This window comes from Acinonyx jubatus, chromosome B3 (genome assembly GCF_027475565.1).
Source record: "Acinonyx jubatus isolate Ajub_Pintada_27869175 chromosome B3, VMU_Ajub_asm_v1.0, whole genome shotgun sequence".
Classification (NCBI taxonomy): domain Eukaryota; kingdom Metazoa; phylum Chordata; class Mammalia; order Carnivora; family Felidae; genus Acinonyx; species Acinonyx jubatus.
Window position 1 is genome coordinate 59,610,350 of NC_069386.1, and position 26,346 is coordinate 59,636,695.

The window sequence follows — 26,346 nt, forward strand, 5'->3', positions numbered from 1 at the left end:
GTTTTTATTTATTTTTGAGAGAGAGAATGTGAGTACTGGATTGGGAGGGTCAGAGAGAGAGGGAGATACAGAATCTGAAGTAGGCTCCAGGCTCTGAGCTGTCAGCACAGAGCCCGATGTGGGGCTCAAACTTACGAACCGTGAGATGGTGACCTGAGCTGAAGTTGGACGCTTAACCGACTGAGCCACCCAGGTGCCCCTTGTTGTTGTTGTTTTTGTTTTTAAATAAATGTTCAGGTGGTCTGTAACAGAAACCATCTTTTGGTAAATGAAGTGCTCAGTTTTGAGGTTCTCTTCTGGTTAATTGATGTGAATTCCACCATGTCTTTATAGATATACTTGAGGGGAGGATGGAGCATTGTTGTGCATGGTGTGTGTCTGTCTTATCAAAGACAGTATGTCTTTTTGTGTTGGTTTTTTAAAGGTTTATCTATTTTTGTGAGCAGGGGGAGGGGCAGAGGTAGAGAGAGAGAGGGACAGAGGATGCTGACAGCAGCGAGCCCAGTGCAGGCCTCACAAACTCACAAACTGTGAGATCATGACCTGAGCCAAAGCTGAATGCTCACCTGACTGAGCCACCCAGGCACTCCTGAATTTTATTTATTTTTTTTAAGATTGGCAAAGGTAGAGAATTTAATCACTGGAGAAAGCACCAACTTAATTCTACATAACTACCCTTACCATTGTTTTCCATGCTTTTCATGATTACCTCCATAACTGTTCCTCCTTCCTGCTTTTCTTTCTTTTGCTTTTAGCTGAAGGTGGTATTTCAGTTGGTGGCTTAGGTTACCTACCTAGGACACTTTTCCCTGGGTACCTCTCACGTACAGATGGGATATACATATTAAGAAACTTCTTATAAAATAAATAAATAAGTAAGTAAGTAATAGAGATTGGCATAGTAAGTACAAAAATATCACTTGTATAAACCCAAGACAAATGATACAGAGGTAAGCCCATCTGGATTATTGAATGGATTTTACTGTCCATTCCTTACACTTGTGGCCGTGGTGTTCAGATGTTTCCCATCAATGACTGCATAGACAGCTGAACCAATCAAGGGATTTCAGGAAGCTAAAAAACCAGTTAAAACACTCATCTACTACAGCTGTGGATGTCGATTCAAGATTTTGGTTTCTTAAAACTGGCCAAATATGAGAGTTACCATTAACTGTGTAAAGTAAAAGGGGAAAAAAAAAAAACTGCTCAATTTTCTTTCTGAACAAGAACTGGTTTTGCTTCTCTCTAAACTTTTGCATTTTCTGAAACTTGAGAAAAACCATTTGCCTAGCACAGCTGTTAACTTCCTACAACTGAAATGCTTTCCATTCCCTTTAAATAAGCCCTTCTGAAGCAGAATGTAGGTCACATGTATCATCCAGCCCAAAAAAGTTTGCTGAGACTCCTCCTATCATTTGCTCTGGGGTCCGGAATCTGCACATTCCAGGCAGAGCTCCAGCCGGTCCGATTTAGTTACCACGTTGGGATTGGTTAGGCTGCCTGCTCTTTTCTCCACCCCTAAACTTTCACTGGGAGAAAGCTCTTGAGCCTGAGATAAAATGGAAGCGCTGTCACCAGGCTTCTGAGTGCAGCTGGCATCATGGGTGTGCTCTAGAGCAACTTCTGTTTGCTCTGAGCCCCCTGCCCTGCCTCCCCTTTCACCATGTTTCCTCTGGCAAGATTTTAAGTACAGCAATTCAAGAAGATTTCTCCTCCTAAACTACATTATTCTGAAGTGTATTGCCTCTTGATTGCTGGAAAAGAATCTTAAGTTCATTTCAAAAATAACTTATGAACAAACTTATTAAAAGTGATGAAAGGAGCATTGAAATTGATTAGCACTAATCTTTCACTGTGCCCAAGTGTGCGGTGTTTTTCAGAGGAAACCATACCAGATCTGGTGAGTGTGCCATGCCAGTGGGCAGAATTGAACATCCCTCATCTCCCTCTTTCCCTAGGGACAGTAGTCATGAGTGCCGAGTGTGCGGGGTCACAGAAGTGGGTCTTTCTGCATATGCAAAGCACATTTCTAGCCAGTTGCACAAAGATAACGTTGATGCCCAGGAGAGAGAAGATGATGGAAAGGGAGAAGAAGAGGAAGAAGATTATTTTGACAAGGAACTCGTTCAGTTAATAAAACAAAGGAAAGAACAAAGTCGGTGAGTAATTATTTTGATTTTTAAAAAGTCTGTCTGAAACAGTGTGGTAGAGAATACATTTTCCATTTCCGTACTTTTCATCTAGTAACTTTCAAACTTATTTTAATTGCAAAGGTTAGCTTGAGGTTGCTGTCTTATGCATGAAATGTCAGTGGAATCCTCTCTTGAACTACTGTACTATCTGCTTACAGAAAAAACAAACTCAGTATTATCCCTCCATAAAAGTTAGCTATAGGTGCTACATATCTGAAATTTTTACTGTGTTGATAACCATGTTTAAAACTGGCTTTATTCCAGTTTTTTTTTGAACACCAGTGAATGGTTTTATTTGATACCCAGAATGTCTAGTGGAAAGGTATTAGTGTATAAGCTTCCTTCATATACATTGTATTTCTTATTCTATCCGTCAGTAAAAAAATGTTTTGCCCCATGTGAATTAACATGGTGCTTCTACCAAATGTGATTTATTCTTCATTATTTAGTGTTTCAGTAAGTATTTACTGAATACATTTGTATCTTAAGTTTGACAATGTCAGGATCATTTGAGCAATATAAGTTTTCTAGCTGTACTACATAATTTTATACCTGCATCTATAATTCGGGTATTAGGCTTTTGTATTTTTACATTACTGAGTTGTGGCCTAAAGAGTTCAAGCAGAAATTTTCAGATATGAGTAAGAGAGAGAACCATTTAAGAGGTTGGGTGATTTTTCAAGTCCTAGAATATAATGAGAAACGTTATACGTTCTAATATAAAATTTTAAAGATTCTTTCTGAGTACTAGTTATACCAGGTATGCAGTCTGTATTCAGTTAGTGGTTTAGTATAAAAAGGAAGTAGTCTTTACTACTTATAGTATATGCTACAAGTGTTTTGAACAAGTCCTTGAAGGAGACTTTGTTAGTCTTAAAATGTCAGTAGCACCTGGTTCTTAAACCCGTTTTGCTGCTTAGTCCTTCAAATGACATTGTTACTACTTTCAGTATAGCTGTAGTTTATTCTTGTTTTAGGGTGTTGAAGCCTCTAGGAGGCTAACTTTTATTTTTTTCTTACGCATTTGTGCCATTATTAGCTTATCTGTGTAAATGATTAAACATTAAGTCAGAAGGTAAAAGAGCTCAGTAAATTAGACATTCACATTGTAGTTAATATTCTTTGAATATTCTGATATGCTTCTTTGGTGATGCATTTATAGTATCTATTATTTCTTCACATTTTTTTCTTTTTTCCTTCATGAGATTTTTAATTTAGATTGCTTTTTCTGGGCTATGGATTTAGCTGCATGCCATTGTCCCCGCGATCTAGCCAATTCACACTGATCTAGGAATTCTATTCTGTGACAGATTTGTTGCCCAGTTCTGGATCCCATTAGTGTAGCCAAGTCCATAATCTCCTTGGATGTCAAAAGTGTATAGTGCTTAGAAACAAAAGATAAAAGCAATTTGGTCAGTGGTGTTAAAAAAATCCTGCACATGTATGTAATAACACTTGTCACTTGGCGACTTAGGGTCTCCTGTTTAGAAATGGTTGTAATTCATAATGAAGGTGGATGTTTGAACTTTCAAGTAAATTAACTTTGAATTCCATCTTGTGAAAAAGGAAGAAATTCCAATTTGTGCCCAAAATCTTAGAGACATTAGAAGTTTTTAGAACCAGTTAGAGTCATTACGGAGTTTAAGTCAAGTTAAGAGGAGGGAGCCCAATAGCAGAAACTTAGTTTGGGGATTTTCAGTTCATCAAGGGCTAGCAGTTAAGAGTGTAGACTCTAGAGTCAGTCTGCCAAACAGATCTCTCCTGTACCACTTGCTGGCTTTCTAACTCTAGGCACGTTACTCTACCTCTCTAATGCTCTGTTTCTTCATCCAAAAAGTAGGAATAAGAGGAATAATTGCTTCAGAGCTGTGAAAACTAAATGAGATAATCTACATAAAGTGCTTAAAATGCCTGACAGTAGGCACTCGATAAGTTTTAGCTAGCATTATTCGATTTTTTGAGCACCTACCACACGTGTTAAGCACTATGCCAGGCATACCACAGGCAGTTTATAGAGGGAAGTGGTTTTACACCTATTCCTGTGATGTTTACTTAAGTCTGTTCACATTTCTGTGGGCTCTTTGTCTAACACGAATAGTTCAAACAGCTGTAGCTTTATAAAAACCTCTAGCTCATGAAGCTCCTTATAGCACTGATTGTGGGTACTGCTTATTTGGTATGTGCTATTTTACTCCTGTTGGTGACCTTATTTTCTCAGCTAGGTTGTAAGTCTTTCAGGAACAGGAACTATACATAAAAGTTTTCTTCCACAACTAACAGTCATTGAATATGTGCTGGATAAAGTGTTTATTACTGAAAGTGATAATGCAAAGTGAAATCTTAGCATTTAAAATAGGTTAAGAAACTGGGTTTTTCAGAGAGAATCTATGGCTGGAAAAATCCACAGTATTAAGAGCAGTGGAACTTAGGTTGTATTAACTATGATAACTAGCCAAAGCTACAAGATACAATTATGCTTATTTTCAAAAAGCTACATAATGTGAAAATAATAATTGGATGATGGGGCAAAAGTCCCAGAACATGCTAAGAAAAGCAGGAGCAGGAAAAGGAGGATAGTATAAATGTGTCAGATTTTTAATATTTCTGGAGTGATAGCAGAAATGGCATATCGTTTAATATCTGCATCCATAAACTGTGAGATACAAGTTTAGCAATATCATTTAAAGACGGGAAACAGCCACTACTAGAAATAAAAATAGACTACTGTATGTTCTAAGTAGCCGAGGAGATAGGTAGAGGAAAGTTTGATGGGTTATGCCTTTTAAGGAAGCATGATAATTACTTTAAATCACTAATGGAGAACTGTTTTTCTTCCAGACAAGATGAACCTTCCAACAGCAGCCAAGAAATAAACTCTGATGACAGGCGACCCCAATGGAGACGAGAAGACCGAATCCCTTACCAAGACAGAGAGAGCTACAGTCAGCCAACATGGCATCATCGCGGACCTCCTCAGCGGGACTGGAAGTGGGAGAAAGATGGCTTTAATAACAGTAGGAAAAACAACTTTCCACATTCTTTGAGGAATAATGGTGGACCAAGAGGATGTTCCGGGTGGCATAAGGGTGTTGCAGGAGGCTCCGCGACTTGGTTTCACAACCATAGTAATTCTGGAGGTGGTTGGCATGCAAATAGTGGAACAGTAGATTGGAATCATAGTGGTACAGGAAGGAATTCCAGTTGGCATTCTGAAGGAACAGGTGGCTTTTCCAGTTGGCATATGAACAGCAGTAACGGAAACTGGAAATCCAGTGTACGTAGTACAAATAGTTGGAATTACAGTGGCCCCGGAGACAAATTTCAGCCAGGCAGAAACAGAAACTCTAACTGTCAGATGGAAGACTTACCTATGCTGTGGAATAAGAAATCTAAGTCTAACAAATACAGTCAGGATAGATACAGTTGGCAGCGGCAAGAAAGCGACAAAGTTGGTGCGGCTGCCACATACAGAGGGCCTTCTGAAGGATTTACAAGCGATACATTTCCTTCAGAAGGCTTACTTGACTTCAATTTTGAGCAGCTAGAAAGCAAAACTACTAAACAAACAGATACCATAGCTTCCAAAACTGGTGGGAAGAACAGCAGTGTAGCAAGGGAAAAGCTCCGCCGCTGGACTCCTTACCCTTCCCAGAAGACTCTGGATTTACAATCTGCAATGAAAGAAGGCGCTGGAAACAAGGCAGAAATGATAGATAAGCCTTTCTTTGGCTTTAGCTTGACAACCACAGGAGCAGCAGAGCCCCAGAATGATGGAAAAAGTAACTCCCCGACGCTGAAAACACAAAAAGAAACACATACTGGATTGCTTAGTCACAAAGCCTCTTCTGACTGCACTGCTCCCTATGAGGCGGTGAGAGATTGCCCCGTCACAGAGAAACACGAACAAGAGCTTAACTTAAGTAAGATGCCATCATTGAAATCTGCACTCCTTCCAATTCCAGTCACTAAATCAGTTCCCCAGAACCCAGATTTAAAGAATCCCTCAAAAAACACCAAAACAAATTCTTTTTTTCCTGGAGAACACTCAAATCCCTTGAACAAACCCACTGTGGCAGACAGTCATGGGTCTTACATAACCAAATTGCAAAGTGCATGTCCTCGTGTTTTAAAAGGGAATAAAAGTACATTTGGCACTCAGGTGGAACCTGATAAAAATGTAAGTGATACATTACAAAAAGCCAAAGAGGTGCTACAGTGTCATGAATCACTGCAAAATCCACTCCTTAGCACTTCTAAAAGGACCAGGAACTATGCAAAAGCAAGTAGGAATGTAGAAGAGTCTGAAAAAGGATCTTTGAAGATAGAGTTCCAGGTACGCACATTAGAAGATGAAAGTGATGGGGAGCTATCTGACACAGAAAAGCATGGAACAAAAATTGGAGCCCTGGGTTCTGCACCTACAGAACTTTTATCCTGTAGCACTCACATCACTGATGAGAAAGACGGGGATGAGCGAAACCTGAAAACATGTAGAAAACTATCCACTAACGCATGTAATTCAACAGTTCATCAGAAAGAACCTGAGTTACAAATGACGTCTGCAGCCAGTCCACACTCTGGCTTACTGCTAGACTTGAAAACTTCTCTAGAAGATGCACAGGTTGATGACCCTGTTAAATCTCATGTGTCTTACGCAACAGAAGGTTTCGAGAGTGCTAGCTTGGATGCAGAGCTTCAAAAAAACGATATCGGTCCGTCCTCAGGCCCTCTTCTGCCTGACCTCAGTAAGCTTGGCTTTCCTGCCTCTCTCCAGAGAGATCTAACCAGGCACATCAGTTTAAAGAGCAAAACTGGAGTACACCTTCCTGAGCCAAACCTCAATAGTGCTCGCCGCATACGCAATATCAGTGGTCATCGAAAGGGTGAGACGGAGAAGGAGTCTGGGCTCAAGCCAACCCTTCGGCAGATTCTAAATGCATCCCGGAGAAATGTCAACTGGGAACAGGTCATCCAGCAAGTAACCAAGAAAAAGCAAGAGCTAGGCAAAGGCTTGCCCAGGTGTGTGCTTCTTTTTAGTGTCCATTTCTCTCTCTTTTTTAAAACTTAACCCTTTGCCCCTGGCCAAGAGAATTCTATTTGTTGTATTTAATTAAATGCTTGCAAAAAATACATGTTGTAGATGTCTGGTTTAAATATTAAAGAGTGACTGCTACTCTGTAACAACGCAATAAAGTGTTTCCTAACAGGGAATTCAGGTTGCAAGGAAGCACATCAACCTCTAAGAAATGAAATGGGATGGGGACGTGGAAAAAAATGATCAGAAGTCCATCACTTTAGTTATAGAGGCCAGAAAGTAACAGCATAAAAAAGTATATCAGTAGATTTGTATCTATCTCTAGATCTTAATGACTGGTACAGTTTTTAAGTGTAATTGTTCTTACGACCTTTTACTCAGAATCTACGAATAGTTACCCTTCTGTATTTATTCCGGGCACTATATTCGTGATCACAGAATACTTTCTCTTAAGTACTTGTGTGATGTTTTGGCTGTTCATCTTATGCTGAGATACTAAACTTTTCTGAATGGTAAAGCAGCATTCAGTGTAGGTTTGCTACTTGAAAATCCACCTGCTGTGTTATATATCCCTTCAAGCTTTAAATTTTATCCTTGATGAAATAGCATATTTATTGTGCACTATTTTCCATAACTTGAGTATTGAGATTATAAAGTTCTTATCCTTAGCCCTGTGCCTATCATTTGTTGAATGCTCAGTAAATATTTTTGTTTGTGTTTGGTTTGTGTGCTGTTAAAAATTATTATGGTTGCTTTAGAAAAGCTCCATGCTAATAAAGCTCTCAATTTTTACTTCTTCAAATGTATTCTCATAACTGTGTACAAATCTCTAATTTAGTACTTGTTATATTACAATACTTACACTAAGGTTATTTATGTCTGGGACACTTATTAGACTGTGAGCTTTTTGAGGGCAGAAACCATCTTATTTATATTTGTACTCTCAGTGCTTAACAGAGTCTGGCACTTAAGTGATACCCTCTCTTCCTTAATCATGTCTGATTTATGGTTTTTTTTTTCTTTTTTTCTTTTTTCTTCAGGTTTGGCATAGAAATGGTGCCTCTAGTTCAAAATGAACAAGAGGTCTTGGATTTGGATGAGGAGCCTGATCTGTCTAGTCTCGAAGGATTCCATTGGGAAGGTGTTTCCCTTTCTCCTGGGTTGGCAAGGAAGCGAAGCCTTTCTGAGAGCAGTGTGATCATGGACAGGGCTCCTTCTGTGTATAGCTTCTTCAGTGAGGAAGGTACAGGCAAAGAAAATGAGCCCCAGCAGATGTTTTCACCTAGTAACGCACTGAGGGCTGCACAGAGTCAGACAACAACCATGGGCCTTAAGCAGGAAGTGACCCCTCTGGCTCTCTCCCTAAGAACAGGTGAAAGGACTGAAAATGTTGCTACTCAAAGGCGACATAGTGTGCAATTATCCTCTGACCATTCGATACCTTTGATGCATTTGGCAAAAGACCTGAACAGCCAGGAGAGTTCTACGCCACCTTCAGAGAATCAGAATACCCAGGAGAGTAATGGAGAAGGAAACTCTTTATCATCAAATGCATCCTCAGCCCTTGCAATCTCCAGTTTGGCAGATGCAGCCACAGACAGTAGCTGTACTTCTGGTGCCGAACAAAACGACGGCCAGAGTGTTAGAAAGAAACGAAGAGCTACCGGAGTGAGTATGATTGCCCCTGCTTATTGTTGGACCCTTCATGTGCTGACTTGACTCTTTTAAGAAAGATATAACTTCAATTTTTTCTGGGTATCTGGGTTGTGTTTTTCCCTACTCTGGAATAGATTTGTGAGGCTTTTACTCTTCCTTTCATATTCTTATCCTACTGGTTCCTTTCACTGAGTAATTCTACTAAGTTAGATGTCAGTGAATATGAATGTACAGTACTAGGAAAATATGAGGTCATCTCTAAAACTGGTCTCCAAGGCAATGATTCTTTGTATCACCTGACTGAGGAGTAAGCCACGTCTTCATCTGTAACTATATCTGTCTTCATGATGCATTCTGTACTGGCCCTGAAGAAAGGCACTCTAATGTTGCATTTGTAGGCCATGAATGCTTGTTAGACTGAGACAATTGGGCTTAACACTAGGGTAGTTTTAATACGATGAGAGTGCATCTATGTGAGCATGGTCTTACAAATATTTTTAGTCTCTGTTACTCAGTGTTTTGTACCTCAGTTACCCAGCCTGGCCCTTTCAGAATCCATCTTCCACTGAAACCACTTCTCTTCTGGCATCTATGTCACTAACACTGCTTAACCCTTTCAGGAACCCTTTCTGAAAAGAAAGAGTTGCTGGCAGTGATGTAGTCTGGAATGTGGCACTCTGAGAAAATGGACTGTGTGCTTTAATACTGAGGCACTATAGCAGAGTACTTAAGGGCTTGGCTTGTAGACCTGAATTCAAATTCCAACTTTGCCCCTTTGAGTTTGACACTGTAGTGGTTATTCTTGGACGAAAGTTTGTCCTATAACAAAGCTAATATCTGGGGGCTTGTCTGATAGACTGTTTATAGCTTTTTGTTGTAAAAATTTTGTTGTGAAGATTTTCTAGTAAAGTAGAAACTATGTCACTGTGAAATCATATATGTGCATTACTGGCTTTGTCCATACCTCTAACTATGCCATGCTTTACTAAAGTGAAATGCTTTGCCTAAGCCCCAGAGATTCACCACCTCTAGGATGCTAGGAAAGTACTGGACCTTAGATTCTGTTCTGGGTTTTTTTGTTTGTTTTTGTTTTGTTTTAAATCAAGTACATTCAACTAATATTTGAGTTCATAATGTGTGCATGGGATTCCTACTATCTTGTTAGAGATGGTAATAATGTAGAACAGTCTTAGAATTGATTCACTTTTTTTCCTTCTCGGAGAATGGCTTTTCCACATTTAATATTACTCAGTTTTCTTTATCTTCTCAGGATGGATCTTCTCCTGAACTCCCAAGTCTTGAGAGAAAAAACAAAAGAAGGAAAATTAAAGGAAAGAAAGGTACAGTGCAAAATATTCTGTCAGAAACAAATTGTTTTTATAGCATTTCAACTTTTTTCACAGCTTGACAAAGTATAGCTTGGGGATATCAAATACTGTTCACCCACTTAGTATTATTTTTTGACATTTTTGTTATCTTGCTTCAGGATGTAGAAAAGGTTGATTTTCTCCCATATCCAGTTGCAGCTATAGAAGAAACGTTTGATGCCACATAGACCCATAAGCTAACCTTAATGTATATCTTGGACAAATTGAGTTCAGTATGAAGTCAGAAAGTCCCATTTGGGCCTTTTCAGTGATAAAGAGGAATATAGGCCATTTGCTAATAAGAATTTTGTGTCTCTTGATTATTTATCGCCATTTTTCTCAGTTTACATTTTTGAGGCATCTTTGTTGCTTCTCTTACTTGAGTTGAGAGAAGTTATTGGAATGGCTCCCTCACTGATAGGATTCTCTTATTCTTGCTTTCCACTGATTCTGAACCCTTTCCAATGAGAGGGCTAGTATGGGAAGTGATTGGATGAGCCTTGGATGGTTGGATGTTATGGATAAGTTGGGGGTAAAGGATGACCCCAATTTCTGGCTAAGGCATCTTTGGGGATGATGATATCGTTTATTAGAGCTAGAAAACTGCATGAGAGGAGCATGTTGACGGTAGAGGAAGATGATGAGTTCCCTTTTGGGGGTCTTGAATTAAAGGATCTTAGAGACACCTAAGTAAAATCAAGGTGGTAGTTGGATGTGTGGGTCTGGAGTTTTAGGAAGAGGTCTTGACATACTGAATGGGAAAGAGACAGACCTAACGATGACAGATACGCGCACGTGATAGGACATTTTATTTAAAATCACTTAAATGTACACTTCAAAGCTGTTTTTTCTTTAGGAAGATTTCTCTAATAAAGAGAACTATTTTATGTTAACTAAGAGACTAGAAAAATATGCTTTGGGAAGAGAGTGCAAGCAGTTCACATCTGGGACCCAGTCTAAGCATCCTTGAACCTATGACATACCTCCATCTCACCAATTCTCACTTTTGGTTTAGCTCTGATATCAGGCTTGACCACATGATTTGTGAGATTTGATGAGTCTGCAGTGACCTATTGGAGAGGAAAAACAAAGGCTTATCCTAGAGAACTGAGGTAGTTCCACCTTCTGAGGGCTGTATTATTCAGAAGTCTGCAGTATTAAACTGAGCCTTATGGTTTCTTTTGGCAGAACGTTCTCAGGTTGACCAGCTGCTGAGTATTTCTTTAAGGGAGGAAGAACTAAGCAAATCATTGCAGTGCATGGATAACAACCTTCTGCAAGCCCGTACAGCTCTTCAGACAGCTTATGTTGAAGTTCAGAGGCTACTTATGCTCAAGCAGCAGGTAACAGCGGATGGAACATTTAATGAGAATAGATTATCTCTAAAGTTGGATTTCACAGTGCTTAACAGATTACTTTATTTTTAGATAACTATGGAGATGAGTGCACTGCGGACCCATAGAATACAGATTCTGCAGGGATTACAAGGTATTTGGAGAGAATCTGATGGATTGGATCCTCTGTAGCTTATTATTTCTTTGTTATCTATGCAGGGAAATTAAAGTAGTCGTGAAAAGGTCATATGTTTTCCTCTCCTGTCTTCTTGTTTTCATCCTTCTGTAGAAAGGCCTGTGAGGCTGTGCTCCCTGAAAATGCTTAGCAACAGAGGCAGTCTGTTACAGGAAGAGCCTTGTGTTAGGAATCAAAAGACCTGGGTTCAAATCTTGGCTCTTCCATTAGTAACTATGTGACTTGGGATAGATCACTTAAAATTTGAAAAATTGGAATACTAACACCTATTCTACCCGTGTGCTTGTTGGTTGTATGGATTTTATTTCCTACATTTCAAAGAATGAGGGACTTTAAAGTTCTCCTGTAGTCTTTAGAAATACAAACTGGCTCAGAAATGAGTGGCTTTTCAGAAAATATTTTTGCATTTGTATGTGCGTATGTTTCCCATTCTAGAAACATATGAACCTTCTGAGCGCCCTGACCAGGTTCCTTATAGCCTTTCACGAGAACAAAGGAACAGTAGATCTCAAACATCTGCTGATGCCACGCTGCTGCCTACTCCCTTTTTCCCAGTATTTCTGGAGCCTCCATCTTCCCATGTGTCTCCATCATCCACCGGAGTCCCTCTCCAAGTAACCACATCTCCTACTTTCCAAGCCCATGGCAGTGTTCCTGCTCCAGACTCCTCAGTTCAGATTAAACAAGAACCCATGTCTCCTGAGCAAGACGAGAATGTGAACGCTGTGTCACAAGGCTCTGCTGGCAATGTGTCCAAGGAATTACCGCAAGTTAATAGTATGTAAACTTTTCTCTGGGTTAAGGGCAACCCCAGCAGAGGGTCTAGGGCAGTTTTAGGTCAGTGATGTAAAGTCATACCTGCCCATTAAAACTAAAGTTTTACAATTAATTGTTCTTAATGTTTCCTCCATTTAGGAGGATTGTTTAAATATCAGTAACTTGTCCTCGGTTTTCTCTAATCTAGGGTTACTAAATGGACTTTGTATTAACACCTAAAATGTTCCATTATGAGGATTGATGCTGTTTGTTTTTTTGTGAGAGAAATGGAGTTGAAGTTGTCCAGTCAATTTCCTAGATAAGATATGTCCTCTGAATTTCTCAGCATTTACCTTTCTTTGTCATTAAAGTGCAAGGTAGGATTAATATAAGCCTAAGAGGCAGGTGGCCATGATAAAAGGCAGTGGACACAGGTTTAGGATCATCATTAGGAACTTGAGTGGTTTTGAGAAATGGCCAAGGTTTTTACTCTTTGCATAAAATAACACTCACTTATTTACCATTGGAGAAGGACTTCTAAGCTATTTTAAACCTTATCTGAAGTTTGTGTAACCACGATGGTGCTACACTGAAAACTGAGTAAAAATAAACTGCCATCGTGTGACCTGAGCAAAAACAAAAAGTCTGAAGAGTTACCCTAGATTTTGCTACCTGTTGCAGTACTAATCTAGATATCTATCTAGCTCAAATGTATGTTATCTTTCGTCTTGAATTTTGTTGCTTTTGTATGAATAGTATTTGGTATTTTTTTAAAAACTGGTAAAGAAGTATTATAGTGACTTCTTAAGCTAGTATTTAAAAAAAGGTTTTTTTTAATGTTTATTTTTGAGAAAGAGAAAGAGAGCAAGTGGGGGAGGGGCAGAGAGAGAGAGGGAGACACAGAATCTGAAGCAGGCTCCAAGCTCTGAGCTGTCAGCACAAAGCCTGACCAGCCACGGGATCCATGACCTGAGCCAAAGTCAGATGCTCAACCGACTGAGCCACCTAGGTGCCCCTTAAGTTAATATTTTTAAAAATTGATTTTTATTAGATTTTTTTCTCTGCAAAATAATTCATGTTCACAGTAAAAAATTGGGAAGCGATTAAAATGTAGATACGTTGTTTTGTTATATATTATTTCAGTCTTTCTTCAATCATAATTGTTTGTGTATTTGCACATAGAGTTTGTAGAAAGACAAAATCATAGTCTGTTATAACCTGGCTTTTTTCCACTTAATAGATGATGATCATTTTCCTGTGTCATAAAAGTAATTGTGTAAAATATTTTAATTTTAGTACTTGAATAATACTTGAGAAATTGTGTAACCTGGGTAGATAGTAATTTATACAATCTCCTTTGAGTATTTAGTTTTTATCCTTTTTTCTTTAATATTGCATAGAACACTACATTGTATATGTCTTTGATTATTTCATCAATCTGAATTCCTTGACATGAAATAACTATGTCAAAGAAAATAGACTTTGTTAAGTCAACTGACTTTTTAACTACTATTATGTAAACAAACTGGGTGATGTCGCAGGTAAAGTGGCATAGTGAAAACATCTAAGACATAAAGGTGAAAGCACTTTAGCTAAGTAGATATTTCAGTGTGTACCAAGAATAAAACATCATGTTAAACATGGGGACATTTCAAACAAGAAAGAAAGAAAAGAAATGGCTAGAAGGAGTCCCTGCCCGTAAAGAGCTTTTGTAGGGTATAAGACATGCATGTTATTTGTGAGATTTAATTCAAGGCAAAGAGAAATTTCTGCAGGCTATGGGAAGCTAAGGGATGAGAAAACAGTTTTAACAGCCATAGTCTTGTTAACATATGTCGAAAGGTTGTTTTTCAGGAGAGATTAGATCAGTGGTAAATAATGGCAGTTTATGATGATAAATCGCAGATACAGAAGAAGATGCAATATTTTTTTTCTTCTTATTTCAGGAGAGAACAGTGACAGTTATCCAGTTTATCCAGTCATCCCTGCAGCATTATCTTTATCAGAGCTAACAGAAAGTTTCCATGAGCCTAGCCAAGAACTGAAGTTTTCCACGGAACAAGGAAATACCAGAAACAGAGATAATACTGCCTCTTCCCAACCAACTGGTCTTCCAAGCCTGAATAAAGAAGATGAGCCAATCAAAGGCAACAGTGGGTCTGAGGCCTGTACCAGTTCTTTCCCAAGATTGTCCTTTGCTTCCGAAACCCCCTTAGAGAAAGAGCCCCACTCTCCAGCTGACCAGCCCGAGCAGCAGGCAGAGTCTACTCTGACATCAGCTGAAACTCGGGGAAACAAGAAAAAGAAGAAACTTAGGAAGAAGAAAACTCTTCGGGCTGCTCATGTTCCTGAGAACAGTGACACTGAACAGGATGTATTTACTGCTAAACCTGTAAGGAAAGTAAAGACTGGAAAGTCAACCAAAGGGGGGAAAGTAACGACCTCCACCTGGGAAGACAGCAGGACTGGCCCAGAACAAGAGAGTGTCAGAGATGAGCCAGAGAGTGACTCATCTCTGGAAGTCCTAGAAATTCCTAATCCGCAGTTGGAAGTGGTGGCCATTGATTCTTCTGAATCCGGAGAAGAGAAACCAGACAGTCCATCTAAAAAGGATATTTGGAACTCCACAGAGCAAAATTCATTAGAAACTTCTCGTTCTGGTTGTGATGAAGTTAGCTCTACCAGTGAGATTGGCACTCGTTATAAAGATGGTATCCCTGTAAGGTAAGGATGTTGTGCTGGTCCAGTCAGAACAACTTTCGCCATTATTCTTTTCTTAAACAATAGAACTTTCGGTTATGAATCAATTTTTAAATGAATCAAATGTATAGAAAATCGGTAGAGATTATGGGTGTAGAAAAATCAAACCTTGGCAGTGGAGATTTTCTGCTTTCTCATTTGTGTTGTAAATATATACTATACTTATATTTCCTTTCATATAGAAATTTCAAATGGAAAAACTGATCTTTTTTGTCACTGCTGTGTGCCCAGTGTTTAGAACAATCCTTGAGTCAGGAAAATTTAAGTTATTGCTCATCTTATTCACATCCGCTAAAAAGACTTTTGCTATTCTTTTGTAGTGTGGCAGAAACTCAGACTGTGATCTCCTCCATAAAAGGATCAAAGAACTCTTCAGGTATTTGGTTATTCAGTTTTATTTAAATTAGCCACAGAAAAAAAAGCTTTATAAATGTTAGAGCCAGGGTTTAAATCTTATTAAGTATGCCTATAGATTAGGATAGGGTCAGGGGATTGTCACCAAGAATATTGTTTTGATCAGCAATTATGGTGTCCTGTAAATCCTGCCTTTTTATTTTCTTATTCCCATCTCTCCTCTCTGTTCAATGAGTTTTCATTGGCTCATGGGGCTTTTGCTTTGAGAAGGAATTGCTTGAAGAATAATGCCTTGTTCAACAAAATAACTGGCAGCAGAAGAGAGGATGTGGGGAGAGATTTGGTACTTCCAGGTATCACTCAAAAAATGAGTATCTGTTTTTTTTCCTCAGTGAGAGGCTTTCTCTCCCAGAGTCTCTTATTATGAAATCTTTATAACGAAGATCATTAATGGAAAATGTGGGGTTTTGCTAGAGGAAACAGGTTTTAAGGAGAATCCAAGGACCACTATATTATGTAATGGTTTTAATTTTTGAGTATCTTTTCAGACAAAAGCTGATACATATCTGAAACACATTCTTGATTTCTAGAAATATCTTCAGAGCCAGGAGATGATGATGAGCCCACAGAAGGGAGCTTTGAGGGGCACCAAGCCGCAGTGAATGCAATTCAGATATTTGGGAACTTACTATACACCTGTTCAGCAGATAAAACTGTTCGAGTTTATAATCTGGTGGTGAGTTGATGTATCAATTTGAATGTTTTCTGGTTTTTTGCAGGTTTTAGGAACTCTGATTCACACTCTCTTAAACAATAGGGGTATCTGTTTGTTATCCAGAGATGTGTAGACTAACTGTAGATAAAGTTGATGCAGTGGCTCAGCAGGGTCCCTGGGGACTTAGCTTCTTTTTGTCTGTCCACACTGCTTTCTCTGGTATCACCTCTTCCTAATGCTAGTTCTCCTCCTGCTCATAGACCGATGTCAGAAGCCACTGGGGTTTCTTTTTTCTCCCATTACCAAAAGGGTCCTGTGCTTTATTCTGAACAACCACTTGGCAAAGGGAGATGAGCTAACAGAAGGCTGGGCCAGTCAGGTCCTGGTCCTGGAGGTGGTGATGAGGTCAGTCGGATCGCTGCGACATAATAGAGAGGATAGAATGAAAATATTGGGGAGGTACTAGAGGAGGCATTTTTCCTCACAGTTGATTAATTGTCCCAAGTGATTAAGGAGAACAACAGTGTTCTAGGACCTGTCACTGATAATCTGATGCTCGTTACTCTCAGTTTTCATAGAATGAACTCTTGAGTTTTGAATTTGGTATACATCAGATTAATTTTATCAACAATGATCTTTAAGAAACTTTAAGAGCACTATGTTGTCTGAATAAATACCATGAAAGTATTTGAAATTACTGAAGTCCTTGAAAGTCCAAAGGTTAGATGATGGACCATGAAAATGTGTCCTAGGCAACAGGTGTCTAGGTTCCAATAGCCTAGTGATGTGAAGGGGCAAGAAGGATGTCTGAAGGAAGGAAGCAGTGGTACCAGGAAGTATGAGTGTAAGATTTGGGAGATTGACTCTAACTCTAAATTGCAAGATAAATGTATGTGTGTGTGTGTGTATTTTAAGTAGATCTGAATATGTGCACAAACATAATATCTAGGATGTTCCTGTGTGAAACCACCCCTGGTGGCCCCACTAGGGGCCTGACACATCTCTGAATGTTGTGGAACATTCTCTCACAAGTTACCAAGGAAATGAAGGAACTCATCTGGGAAATTAGCTACAGTTTGGATTTGTCAGATCTTGGCCCCTATGTTGGAGAGCCTTGCTCCAGGCATTAATTAAAATTCTGATCTATCTTACAGCAAACTGCCTTAAGAATTTTGGGTAGGGCTCAGCTAACAGAGTTGTGGGTACTTAGTCCATGTGACTGCTGGGCATTTAGTAAACACATATTTACTGAGCACCTTTTGTGTAACAACAGGCACTAACCTAAGCACTGAGGATGCAGCAGAGAACTAATATGTTTTAACATTTTTGTTATTGCTAAGGAAATGTGTTACCTAATCCTTGTGTATCCACAAGTAATAATCTGATATGCGCTTGACTTTAGAGTCGGAAGTGCATTGGGGTCTTTGAGGGACATGCCTCCAAAGTGAACTGCCTCCTGGTTACCCAAACCTCTGGCAAGAATGCTGCCCTTTACACTGGTTCCAGTGACCACACCATTCGCTGCTATAATGTTAAGGTAAGTGGGTCCAGACAAATCAAAAGTGATGATATTAAACTGCTTTGACTGTGTAGAGTGGAGGCACTGAAACAGATGCTTCATTCTGCCCACTCTCTGTTTTACACTTCCAAACCATTTTTAGTACAGGCACGCCTCAGAGATTGTGGGCTGGGTTCCAGACCCCTGCAGTAAGGAGAGTATCACAATAAAATGATCAAATGAATTGTTTGGTTTCCTAGTGAATATGAAAGATATGTTAATGCTATACTGTAGCCTACTAAGTGTGCAGTGGTGCTAAATCTAAAAAAGAAAAAAAAAGTATGTACCTTAAATTAAAAATACCTTTTTTTTTCACTTCTCCACAGAGAGAGAATAAAAGAAAAAAAAAACATAAAAATACTTTATTACCAAACAAATGCTAGCCATCATCTGAGTTTTCATCAAGCTGTAATCTTTTTGCCCACTTCTTAGTGTCCTTTGAAGAATTTCTACATAACAAATTAGGAACATGAGTAACATTAGAATTTAGATTTGTTTATAGCCTGAGGGTCTTTGGCCACATATTTCAAAGGAAAAAGAATCTAAGATAATCTTGTACAAAACAGAGGTCGCTACATTTCCTTCCTCATAAAAATCATGTCACACACTGCTTGAAGAAGGATTGTTGTCACCCTTTATTTGCTGTGAACCCCTGCTGATTAGGTGTTGTGTGCTTTATTAGACGCGAGAGTGTGTGGAGCAGCTACAGCTGGAAGACCGGGTCCTCTGCCTCCATAGTAGATGGCGAACCCTCTATGCAGGACTGGCAAATGGCACCGTGGTCACCTTTAACATAAAGGTTAGTGTTTGAGGGGAGAAGGCTGAATTCCCATACCACTTGAAAGTAGTGTGAGAATGTGTGGAAAGAAGTAGAAGGCAGACATTTCCTGTTGTCTTGTGTGAGAAGATGACAGAATTAGCTGCTGCTCAAAAACTGTTATTTTCTGGTATAAGTGAAACAAGATCCTGCATTCTGTCTGCTCAGGCTCAAATGTGCCAGGCCCAAAAGGTAACTCTACTAAATTAAACCAAGCCTGATGATTTGGGGCCAAATAATGAGTCATAGGTTAAACTAGTCTATCTCATTTTAAGAATGACACCATGAAAAATGAGCTTAAATTCTTTTGAGTATGACATTGATGTGGTTTGGAACCGATTGAGAGTTTCATGAGGATAGCCTGTTCTGTAATGTGAACTAAGTCATAGGTTTGTCTGTAAGCCCGTGTGGCTTCATTCTTTCCTAACCCAAAGAGAAATTCATTTGTTGAGTGAACCTATATTGAACATCTGTTGTTATGTTCTAGACCTTAGGATGATGCCTAGGAAATGAGGAAAGACCAGTTCTTGCTGGCCCTATATGCTTTGTTAACGTAGATGGACTTCCGTCTTGTAGACTTTAAAGTATAAGAGGCATGATTGAATTTGTATTTTAGAGAAAGTCACTCTGGAGTTGATGAGATAGGAAAATACTGGTCCTAGTAGAGACAGGGAGCTCATTTAGGAGGCTTTGTAGTAGAAGGTGACATGAAAGGTTAGACTAAGGATGAAGAGAAGAGAATGGATAAAAGATAATAGAGGTAGAGTTGATGGGTTTGGTTGCTAATGAGTTGTAATGCCATATCCCAAGGTCATTTGGTCATCTTTTAACAGCATGTTAGAATGTTTGCTATGTTATGCCCAATTATAATATTATTCATATGTGTAGTGAATACCTACCAACTCTCCTTCGACATGTGAGCTGGAACCACTACTTCTTTTTTTAATTGTTTTTTTAATGTTTATTTATTTTTGACACAATGTGAGAGACAAGGTGTAAGCAGCAGAGGAGCAGACAGAAGGAGACATAGAATCTGAAGCGGGTTCCAGGCTCTGAGCTGTTAGCCCAGAGTTCGATGCGGGGCTCGAACTCATGAACCATGAGATCATGACCTGAGCTGAAGTCAGATGCTTAACCGACTGAGCCACTTAGGCGCCCCTGGAACCACTGCTTCTAAGGGATACAATAAAATACATCATGCCTTCTACTTTTAAGAAGCTTAGGGGCGCCTGGGTGGCTCAGTCGGGTAAGTGTCCGACTTTGGCTCAATTCATGATCTCGCAGTCTGTGAGTTCAAGCCCCGTGTCGGGCTCTGTGCTAACAGCTCAGAGCCTGGAGCCTGCTTTGGATTCTGTGTCTCCCTTCTCTCTCTGCCCCTACCCCACTTATGCTCTTTCTCACTTTGTCTCTAAAAAATAAATAAGTTTAAAAAAAATTTTTTTTAAAAGAAGCTTAAAATCAAGTTAGAAGAATCTAGCACATAGGTAATCAAGTACTAGGTTATGAAGAGATCACAGAAGGGTAATTAGTGAAGGTTGTTACATTCCAGATGTGAAGTGTTAACAGCCTACATTAGATTTGGTTAGGGCAAAAGAAATGAAGAAGAAAGAATAAATTTAAAATATTTTAAAGGATAAAACTTGATAATTCTCTAATTGTCTTTTGTGAGAGTAATGTCATCAAAGGTAGACAAAAGTCAGGAACAGGACTTTTGAGGCAGGATGAAGACAAGAAATTGAAATGTAAATGGTTGAAAAGCCACAGAGGAGGTGGATTTGGAAATAGAGATTTGAGAATCTCTGCAGACATTGGAATTTTGAAGCCTCGTGAGCACTGAGCCCTTTTTGGTTTGTCCATACACCTGATTGCAGTGCTTCTGAGGTCTTAACAGAAAGCCAGGGCTGTTTACTAGAGCCTGTCTACCAGTGGTCTCTAAACTCCCATCAGGCTGTTTCCCCAACACCTATGATGGCTGGAGTCATTGCTTAGCCCTGGAGGCTACCAGCTGCTCCTTTGTGAAGTTTCTACAAGTTTCACCCTTTGCATGTGCCTGATGTTCCTTTTTAGAGATTTTGGGGAAATGGGAGACTTTATGGACAAGGTTGGTGTGGGACTGAGGGAAGCAAGTCTAAGATCTGAGGTAAAGGAATGTTTGGGAATTCAGGATGTGACCATGCCACTCTGATATAAAAGGCTTCTCTAGTTCACTAAATGATGTCATGAGAGATGACATAGAACCAGAAATCAGAAGGACTTGGGAATAACAGGTGGAGAATGAGAGATTCTTACTGAAATTATTTGTAAGTAAGTCATTCTCAGTGGAGAAATTTGGAAACATACGACAAATTGTTTGCATAAAGTTTGGATGACAAAATACAGAGAAAGAGCTTCTGGGTCTATGGCAAGGAAAATGTATGAGCATATGAAAAAGAAAGTCGATCATCCATTATCATTAACCTAAGGAAACTGAGAGAAGGCATAAAAGAGAGTCAAGTGCTAACTAGGATCAGATAGTATAGGTTGAAGTTAGAAATGTGTTTATAATGTAAGAATTTGCCATGCCCGCACTAGAATGGGGGAGGAGGGAGTCATGGACACAAAGAGAGTTGGAATGGGAATAGCAGAAGTTTGGAAGTTAAAAGATTCGCATGGGGTATGAGAACTTAACAGGTAGTAGAATTTAAGAGTTTGAATCAAGGTAGTGATTTGGGTGAGTTGATTTTGATATTTACCAGCCAAGCTGCTTTTATTTCATATAATGGTGGCTTATTTTTCAGAACAATAAACGACTTGAAATCTTTGAATGCCATGGCCCTCGGGCTGTCAGCTGTCTTGCCACAGCTCAGGAAGGTGCCCGAAAGCTGCTTGTTGTTGGATCTTATGACTGTACCATTAGCGTCCGTGATGCACGGAATGGACTCCTTCTCAGGACCCTAGAGGGCCACAGCAAAACCATTCTTTGCATGAAGGCAAGTACAGTGCAAGATAACAGGAGTCAGTTGGCACAAATAAAAAGATTTGAGTGCCATTTGTCTTGTCATCTAATGCCTTATCTACAGCACATCATCTGGAAAAGAGCAAGGAGATTACGGTGCTTTTCTTTAGGCCTGGGTGACCAAGGGATGTATTTTTTTTTTTTTTTTTTTTTTGCGGGGTTGGGGTTGGACTGTATTTTAATACATTAATATATTAATGGAGAAACAGTGTATTTTATTATAGAATGTAGATACACTTTAAAGTCCTTCTAGGCAGTTTCACAATCGTTCTGACGAGGTAACAAACCCAATAATACATTGTCACTTCATCAGAGTACCTGGTGGTAGGCCCTAAATTTCATTTCAGAAAATTTGAGGAACTTAGTGTTTTATATCTAGTTGATGCTCATCTCAAAGTGGGTTGGAAATTAGAATTCAACAGTGTGCATTATAAATTACAGAGAAGGCTCAGAACCTTTTACCAAATGTAACTCAATGAATTTTTTTCTTTAAGGTGGTGAATGACCTTGTGTTCAGTGGCTCCAGCGATCAGTCAGTCCACGCGCACAACATTCATGTAGGTTGTGTTGGTGTAAAGAAATCTTTAATGGAATGAAGATTAAACCTTGAAGGATTCCTCAGACCTCTTGCCTTTTATATTGCAAGCTTAATATTTATATTGAAAAGCTTAATAATAATCCCTACCTGCATAAGCTCTTGGAAGATAGTGAGCACTTGAGAAATTCTGGCCTCTTCAAAATTTTTAATGGGGGACAGATTCAAAGTTTACGTAAGGTTTAGTTTGTCTCATTTAAACCTGAGATAAATTGAGCATCTGAGGCTCTGAGAAAGTGGATGTGATACGTAGTTTAAAATAGAACAAATAAAAACAGCTGAGAGATTCTGCTCAGGTCATAGAGGCAGCTCTTTGACGCTCAGTGCCCGGTCTATAAACCTGGGGATACTGCAACCTCAGGGACTTGTCCAGACACAACAAAATGATAAGAGTGAAAATTCTTTAAAACCTATAAAATACATACAGATAGAGTTGTAGCCCTTCTCTTTGTGTGACAATAGGTTCTCTCCATCAGGATACATTTCATGCATATTATATATGTATATTGTAATAAATGCTTATGCAGGTACCTGAGCTGTTAAAATTAGTACAGCTACGTTGTGTACAAGTAGGCTCAGAATTACAACTTGGAATAATAGAATCATAAATCTCAAAAGTCAGAAGGAATCTGGAAAGTCAGTCTAGTGACTTGTCTCTTTTCTGATGCAGACTGGTGAGCTTGTGCGGATCTATAAAGGTCACAATCATGCAGTGACTGTGGTGAATATCCTAGGGAAAGTGATGGTGACTGCTTGCCTGGATAAATTTGTTCGTGTCTATGAATTACAGGTAGAATTTAGATCCAGTATTTTGCTTGAATGATTTGGGGAATAGGCCTGTTTGGGTTGGGTATTGAATTATTATTATTATTGTTATTGTTATTATTATTTTTAATACAGTAAGGCTGGGGTGGGACCCAGGAATCTGCATTTTTCACAGGCCCTCTAGATAATTATGAAGCAGATGATCCTTGGACTGTCAGAAACACTGCTCTGAAAGACATGGTCTGGCTCACAGAGGTCAATACTAAAATGGTTTTTGGAGAGCAGAGTTAGTCTCTAAAACCTGTCTAGTTCTCTTGGTGTGCAATTTCAGGTTTAGACTTTGACATTGCACAGAAGTTAGTTTTTCTCATTTCCAGTTACCAGCTCCTCCCTTGAAGACTTATTCGAAAGATTGTCATTAGATTATGTTTCTGTGAAAATGCTACTGGTGCTTCAGCTTACTGCTAAACCTGCCAGAGGCCTCCAGGGATTATGCTTATTAACCACAGGGTATAAATAACCTTAATTCTCTATTTTTTTCCTCCACCTAAGTCCCATGATCGATTGCAAGTTTATGGAGGACACAAAGACATGATTATGTGTATGACCATCCATAAAAGTATGGTGAGTGTTATTAGCCATGTTACATATTTGCTTTTGAATATGCTTATTACTAAAAACTACAAACTGATAACAATATTACTATTTATCACTTCCAAAAATGACACGTTTCTGGTAGGCATTCTGATATTGAATGCCTTTCTTTCTTTTGGCATGCTATTATCGAGAAGTAACCCAGTGACATTGTTGAATATTCCCTTTTCTATTAATAGCTAAAATAACTACAATAAGAATCTGATAACACCATTAAACAGAATATAAGTTTAAAATGTTTCCCCCAAAAATTGAGTGGTGCTTTTTCCAGAGACATTATGATCCGAACAGAACATTGGAATAGAGTCAGGAGATTAGGCCAGTATGGCATAGTGAAAGCAGACCTAAAAGTAGAAGCTAACTCATTTAACCCTGCTAAGCCTTGATTTATTTTATTTTTAAATTATGTGGTTGGACCAGAATGGGTGTTTTTCAGACTCTGAGCCTTAGAACCCTTTGTTCCAGTGAAACACAGACGGCTAATATATTATGCCCGAGGTAGCATACAATGCCCAGTAGCCAGAGTGGACCAGTTACAATGTAAGTGGGTGCCTCTGAGCCCTGCCACTTATGCTCTCAGCCAGCGTTCTGGAAGGAGCAAGGCTTCAAAGTATCTATACTAGAAGATACTTCCCCACTGTTGTACTCTGGGGCTGGGTTTGGTTTAGGTTTGTATTTTCTTGTAGCTGGTACAAGGAGCTTTTGACACGTATTTTTGGAATATTGAGTAGTTGTTTTTTGTGTGTTGTTTTGGTCTGATAGGATAAACCTTTCTTTCCCCCAGATTTACACTGGCTGTTATGATGGCAGTATTCAAGCTGTAAGGCTGAATCTGATGCAGAATTACCGCTGTTGGGTAAGGAGTGAAACTGTTCTTATGACCAGACTTAGGAGTTGTTTAACCCTAGGCTAATTTATACATCTTCATCATCATCAATTAAGCATTTTTATATTTGAGTGTCTACTTTATGCCTCCTGCTGTAGGCCAAGGAAGCTTATTTTTAAAACCTGTACATAGGGGCATCTGGGTGGCTCAGTCAGTTAAGCGTCCAACTTTGGCTCAGGTCATGATCTCACAGTTCATGAGTTTGAGCTCTATATTGGGCTCTGTGCTATCAGCACAGAGACTGCTTCAGATACTCTGTCTTCCTCACTCTCTGCCCCTCCCCCACTCTGTGTGTGTGTGTGTGTGTGTGTGTGTGTGTGTGTGCGCGCGCGCTCGAAAATAGACATTAAAAAAATATTTTTATCATTTATTTTTATTATTTTCAAAATTTTTTAAATGTTTATTTTTGAGAGACAGAGTGAGCGGGGGAGGGGCAGAGAGAGAGAGAGAGAGAGAGAGAGGGACACAGAATTCGAAGCAGGCTCCAGGCTCTGAGCTGTCAGCACAGAGCTTGATGCTGGGTTTGAACTCACAAACTGTGAGATCATGATCTGAGCCGAAGTCAGATGCTTAACTGACTGAGCCATCCAGGCATCCTCAAGAAACATTTGAAAAAAATGATTTAAAAAAGTTAAAACTGTACATAAAATACTTCCATACTTCTTTCATGAATAATCTATTTTAAGATTAGATATGAGGTATGTTTATGTATCATCCACCCAGGTTATTTCTTTGGTGGTTTTTGTTTATTATAAAATCAGTACATGCTTACAAAAATGTCAAGAGTACAGTTGACCCTTGAACAGTGCAGATGGTTATAGAGGCGCCAAACCCCATACAGTTGAAAATTTGCATATAACTTATGACTCCCCCAAAGCTTAAGTACTTATAGCCTACTGTTGATCCTTCCTGACAACATAAACAGTCAATTAACACATATTTAGTATGTTATATGTATTACAGACTGTATTCTCACAATATAGTAAGCTAGAAAAAAGAAAATGTTACTAAAAGGTAAGGAGGAGTGTCTGGCTGGCACAGTTGGTAGGGCACGTGACTCCTGATCTCAGGGTTGTGAGTTCGAGCCCCACATTGGGTGTGGAGATTACTTAAATAAGTAAATAAGATAAAATCATAAGGAAAATACATTTACAGTACTATATTGTATTTATTGATAAAAGTTCATGTATAAGTGGATCCACGCAGTTCAAACCTATGTTGTTTAAGGATCAACTATTTACAAAATAAGTGCAAGTGTTTATTTTTGTGACCTGCTTACTAGCTTATACAGGGATCACTTGTATTAATAGTTTGATTTGTGTCCACATTGGTTTTTGAGGAATAGGCCAATAAAAATTTGTATTCTGGAAGGTTTTAAACTTCCATTGCCTAGGCTAAATTGCCTGGTTTTTATTTTGGGGTGGGAGCTCCAAACTTTTACATTGTTCCTTATAGGCCTTAATTTGTTTCATCAGTTCTAATATTAGTAGTGATCAAAGAAACATTTATGGCTGAAATTCCCCCCTCCCAATACCCTAACATGCTTTGTAGAATTGATGGAATGAAATTGACACCCTCCATTTTTAGATTGGGCTCTGTACTGACAGCTCAGAGCCTGGAGCCTGCTTCATATTCTGTGTCTCCCTCACTCTGTTCCTCTCCTGCTCACACTCTGTCTCTCTCAAAAATACAAACAAACAAACAAAAAAAA

The 26,346-nt window shown here is 39.1% G+C and overlaps 1 protein-coding gene across 6 annotated transcripts in view; it reads left to right on the plus strand.

Annotated features, from left to right (window-relative positions):
* Positions 1–26,346, plus strand: part of ZNF106 (zinc finger protein 106) — a 65,050-nt gene that overhangs the window by 33,052 nt on the left and 5,652 nt on the right. For 2 of the 6 annotated variants that reach the window (XM_015064884.3, XM_027067018.2), the window contains 17 exons: positions 1,959–2,159; positions 5,031–7,211; positions 8,268–8,895; positions 10,154–10,223; positions 11,439–11,593; positions 11,678–11,738; positions 12,216–12,557; positions 14,483–15,260; positions 15,617–15,672; positions 16,241–16,386; positions 17,768–17,902; positions 18,606–18,722; positions 21,518–21,709; positions 22,230–22,292; positions 23,001–23,120; positions 23,648–23,719; positions 24,534–24,605. In XM_015064884.3, coding sequence (XP_014920370.2) covers positions 1,959–2,159; positions 5,031–7,211; positions 8,268–8,895; positions 10,154–10,223; positions 11,439–11,593; positions 11,678–11,738; positions 12,216–12,557; positions 14,483–15,260; positions 15,617–15,672; positions 16,241–16,386; positions 17,768–17,902; positions 18,606–18,722; positions 21,518–21,709; positions 22,230–22,292; positions 23,001–23,120; positions 23,648–23,719; positions 24,534–24,605 — 5,389 coding nt within the window. The remainder of the gene's footprint in view (positions 1–1,958; positions 2,160–5,030; positions 7,212–8,267; positions 8,896–10,153; positions 10,224–11,438; positions 11,594–11,677; positions 11,739–12,215; positions 12,558–14,482; positions 15,261–15,616; positions 15,673–16,240; positions 16,387–17,767; positions 17,903–18,605; positions 18,723–21,517; positions 21,710–22,229; positions 22,293–23,000; positions 23,121–23,647; positions 23,720–24,533; positions 24,606–26,346) is intronic. The other 4 variants (XM_027067017.2, XM_015064885.3, XM_027067019.2 and 1 more) reach the window with 4 other exon arrangements.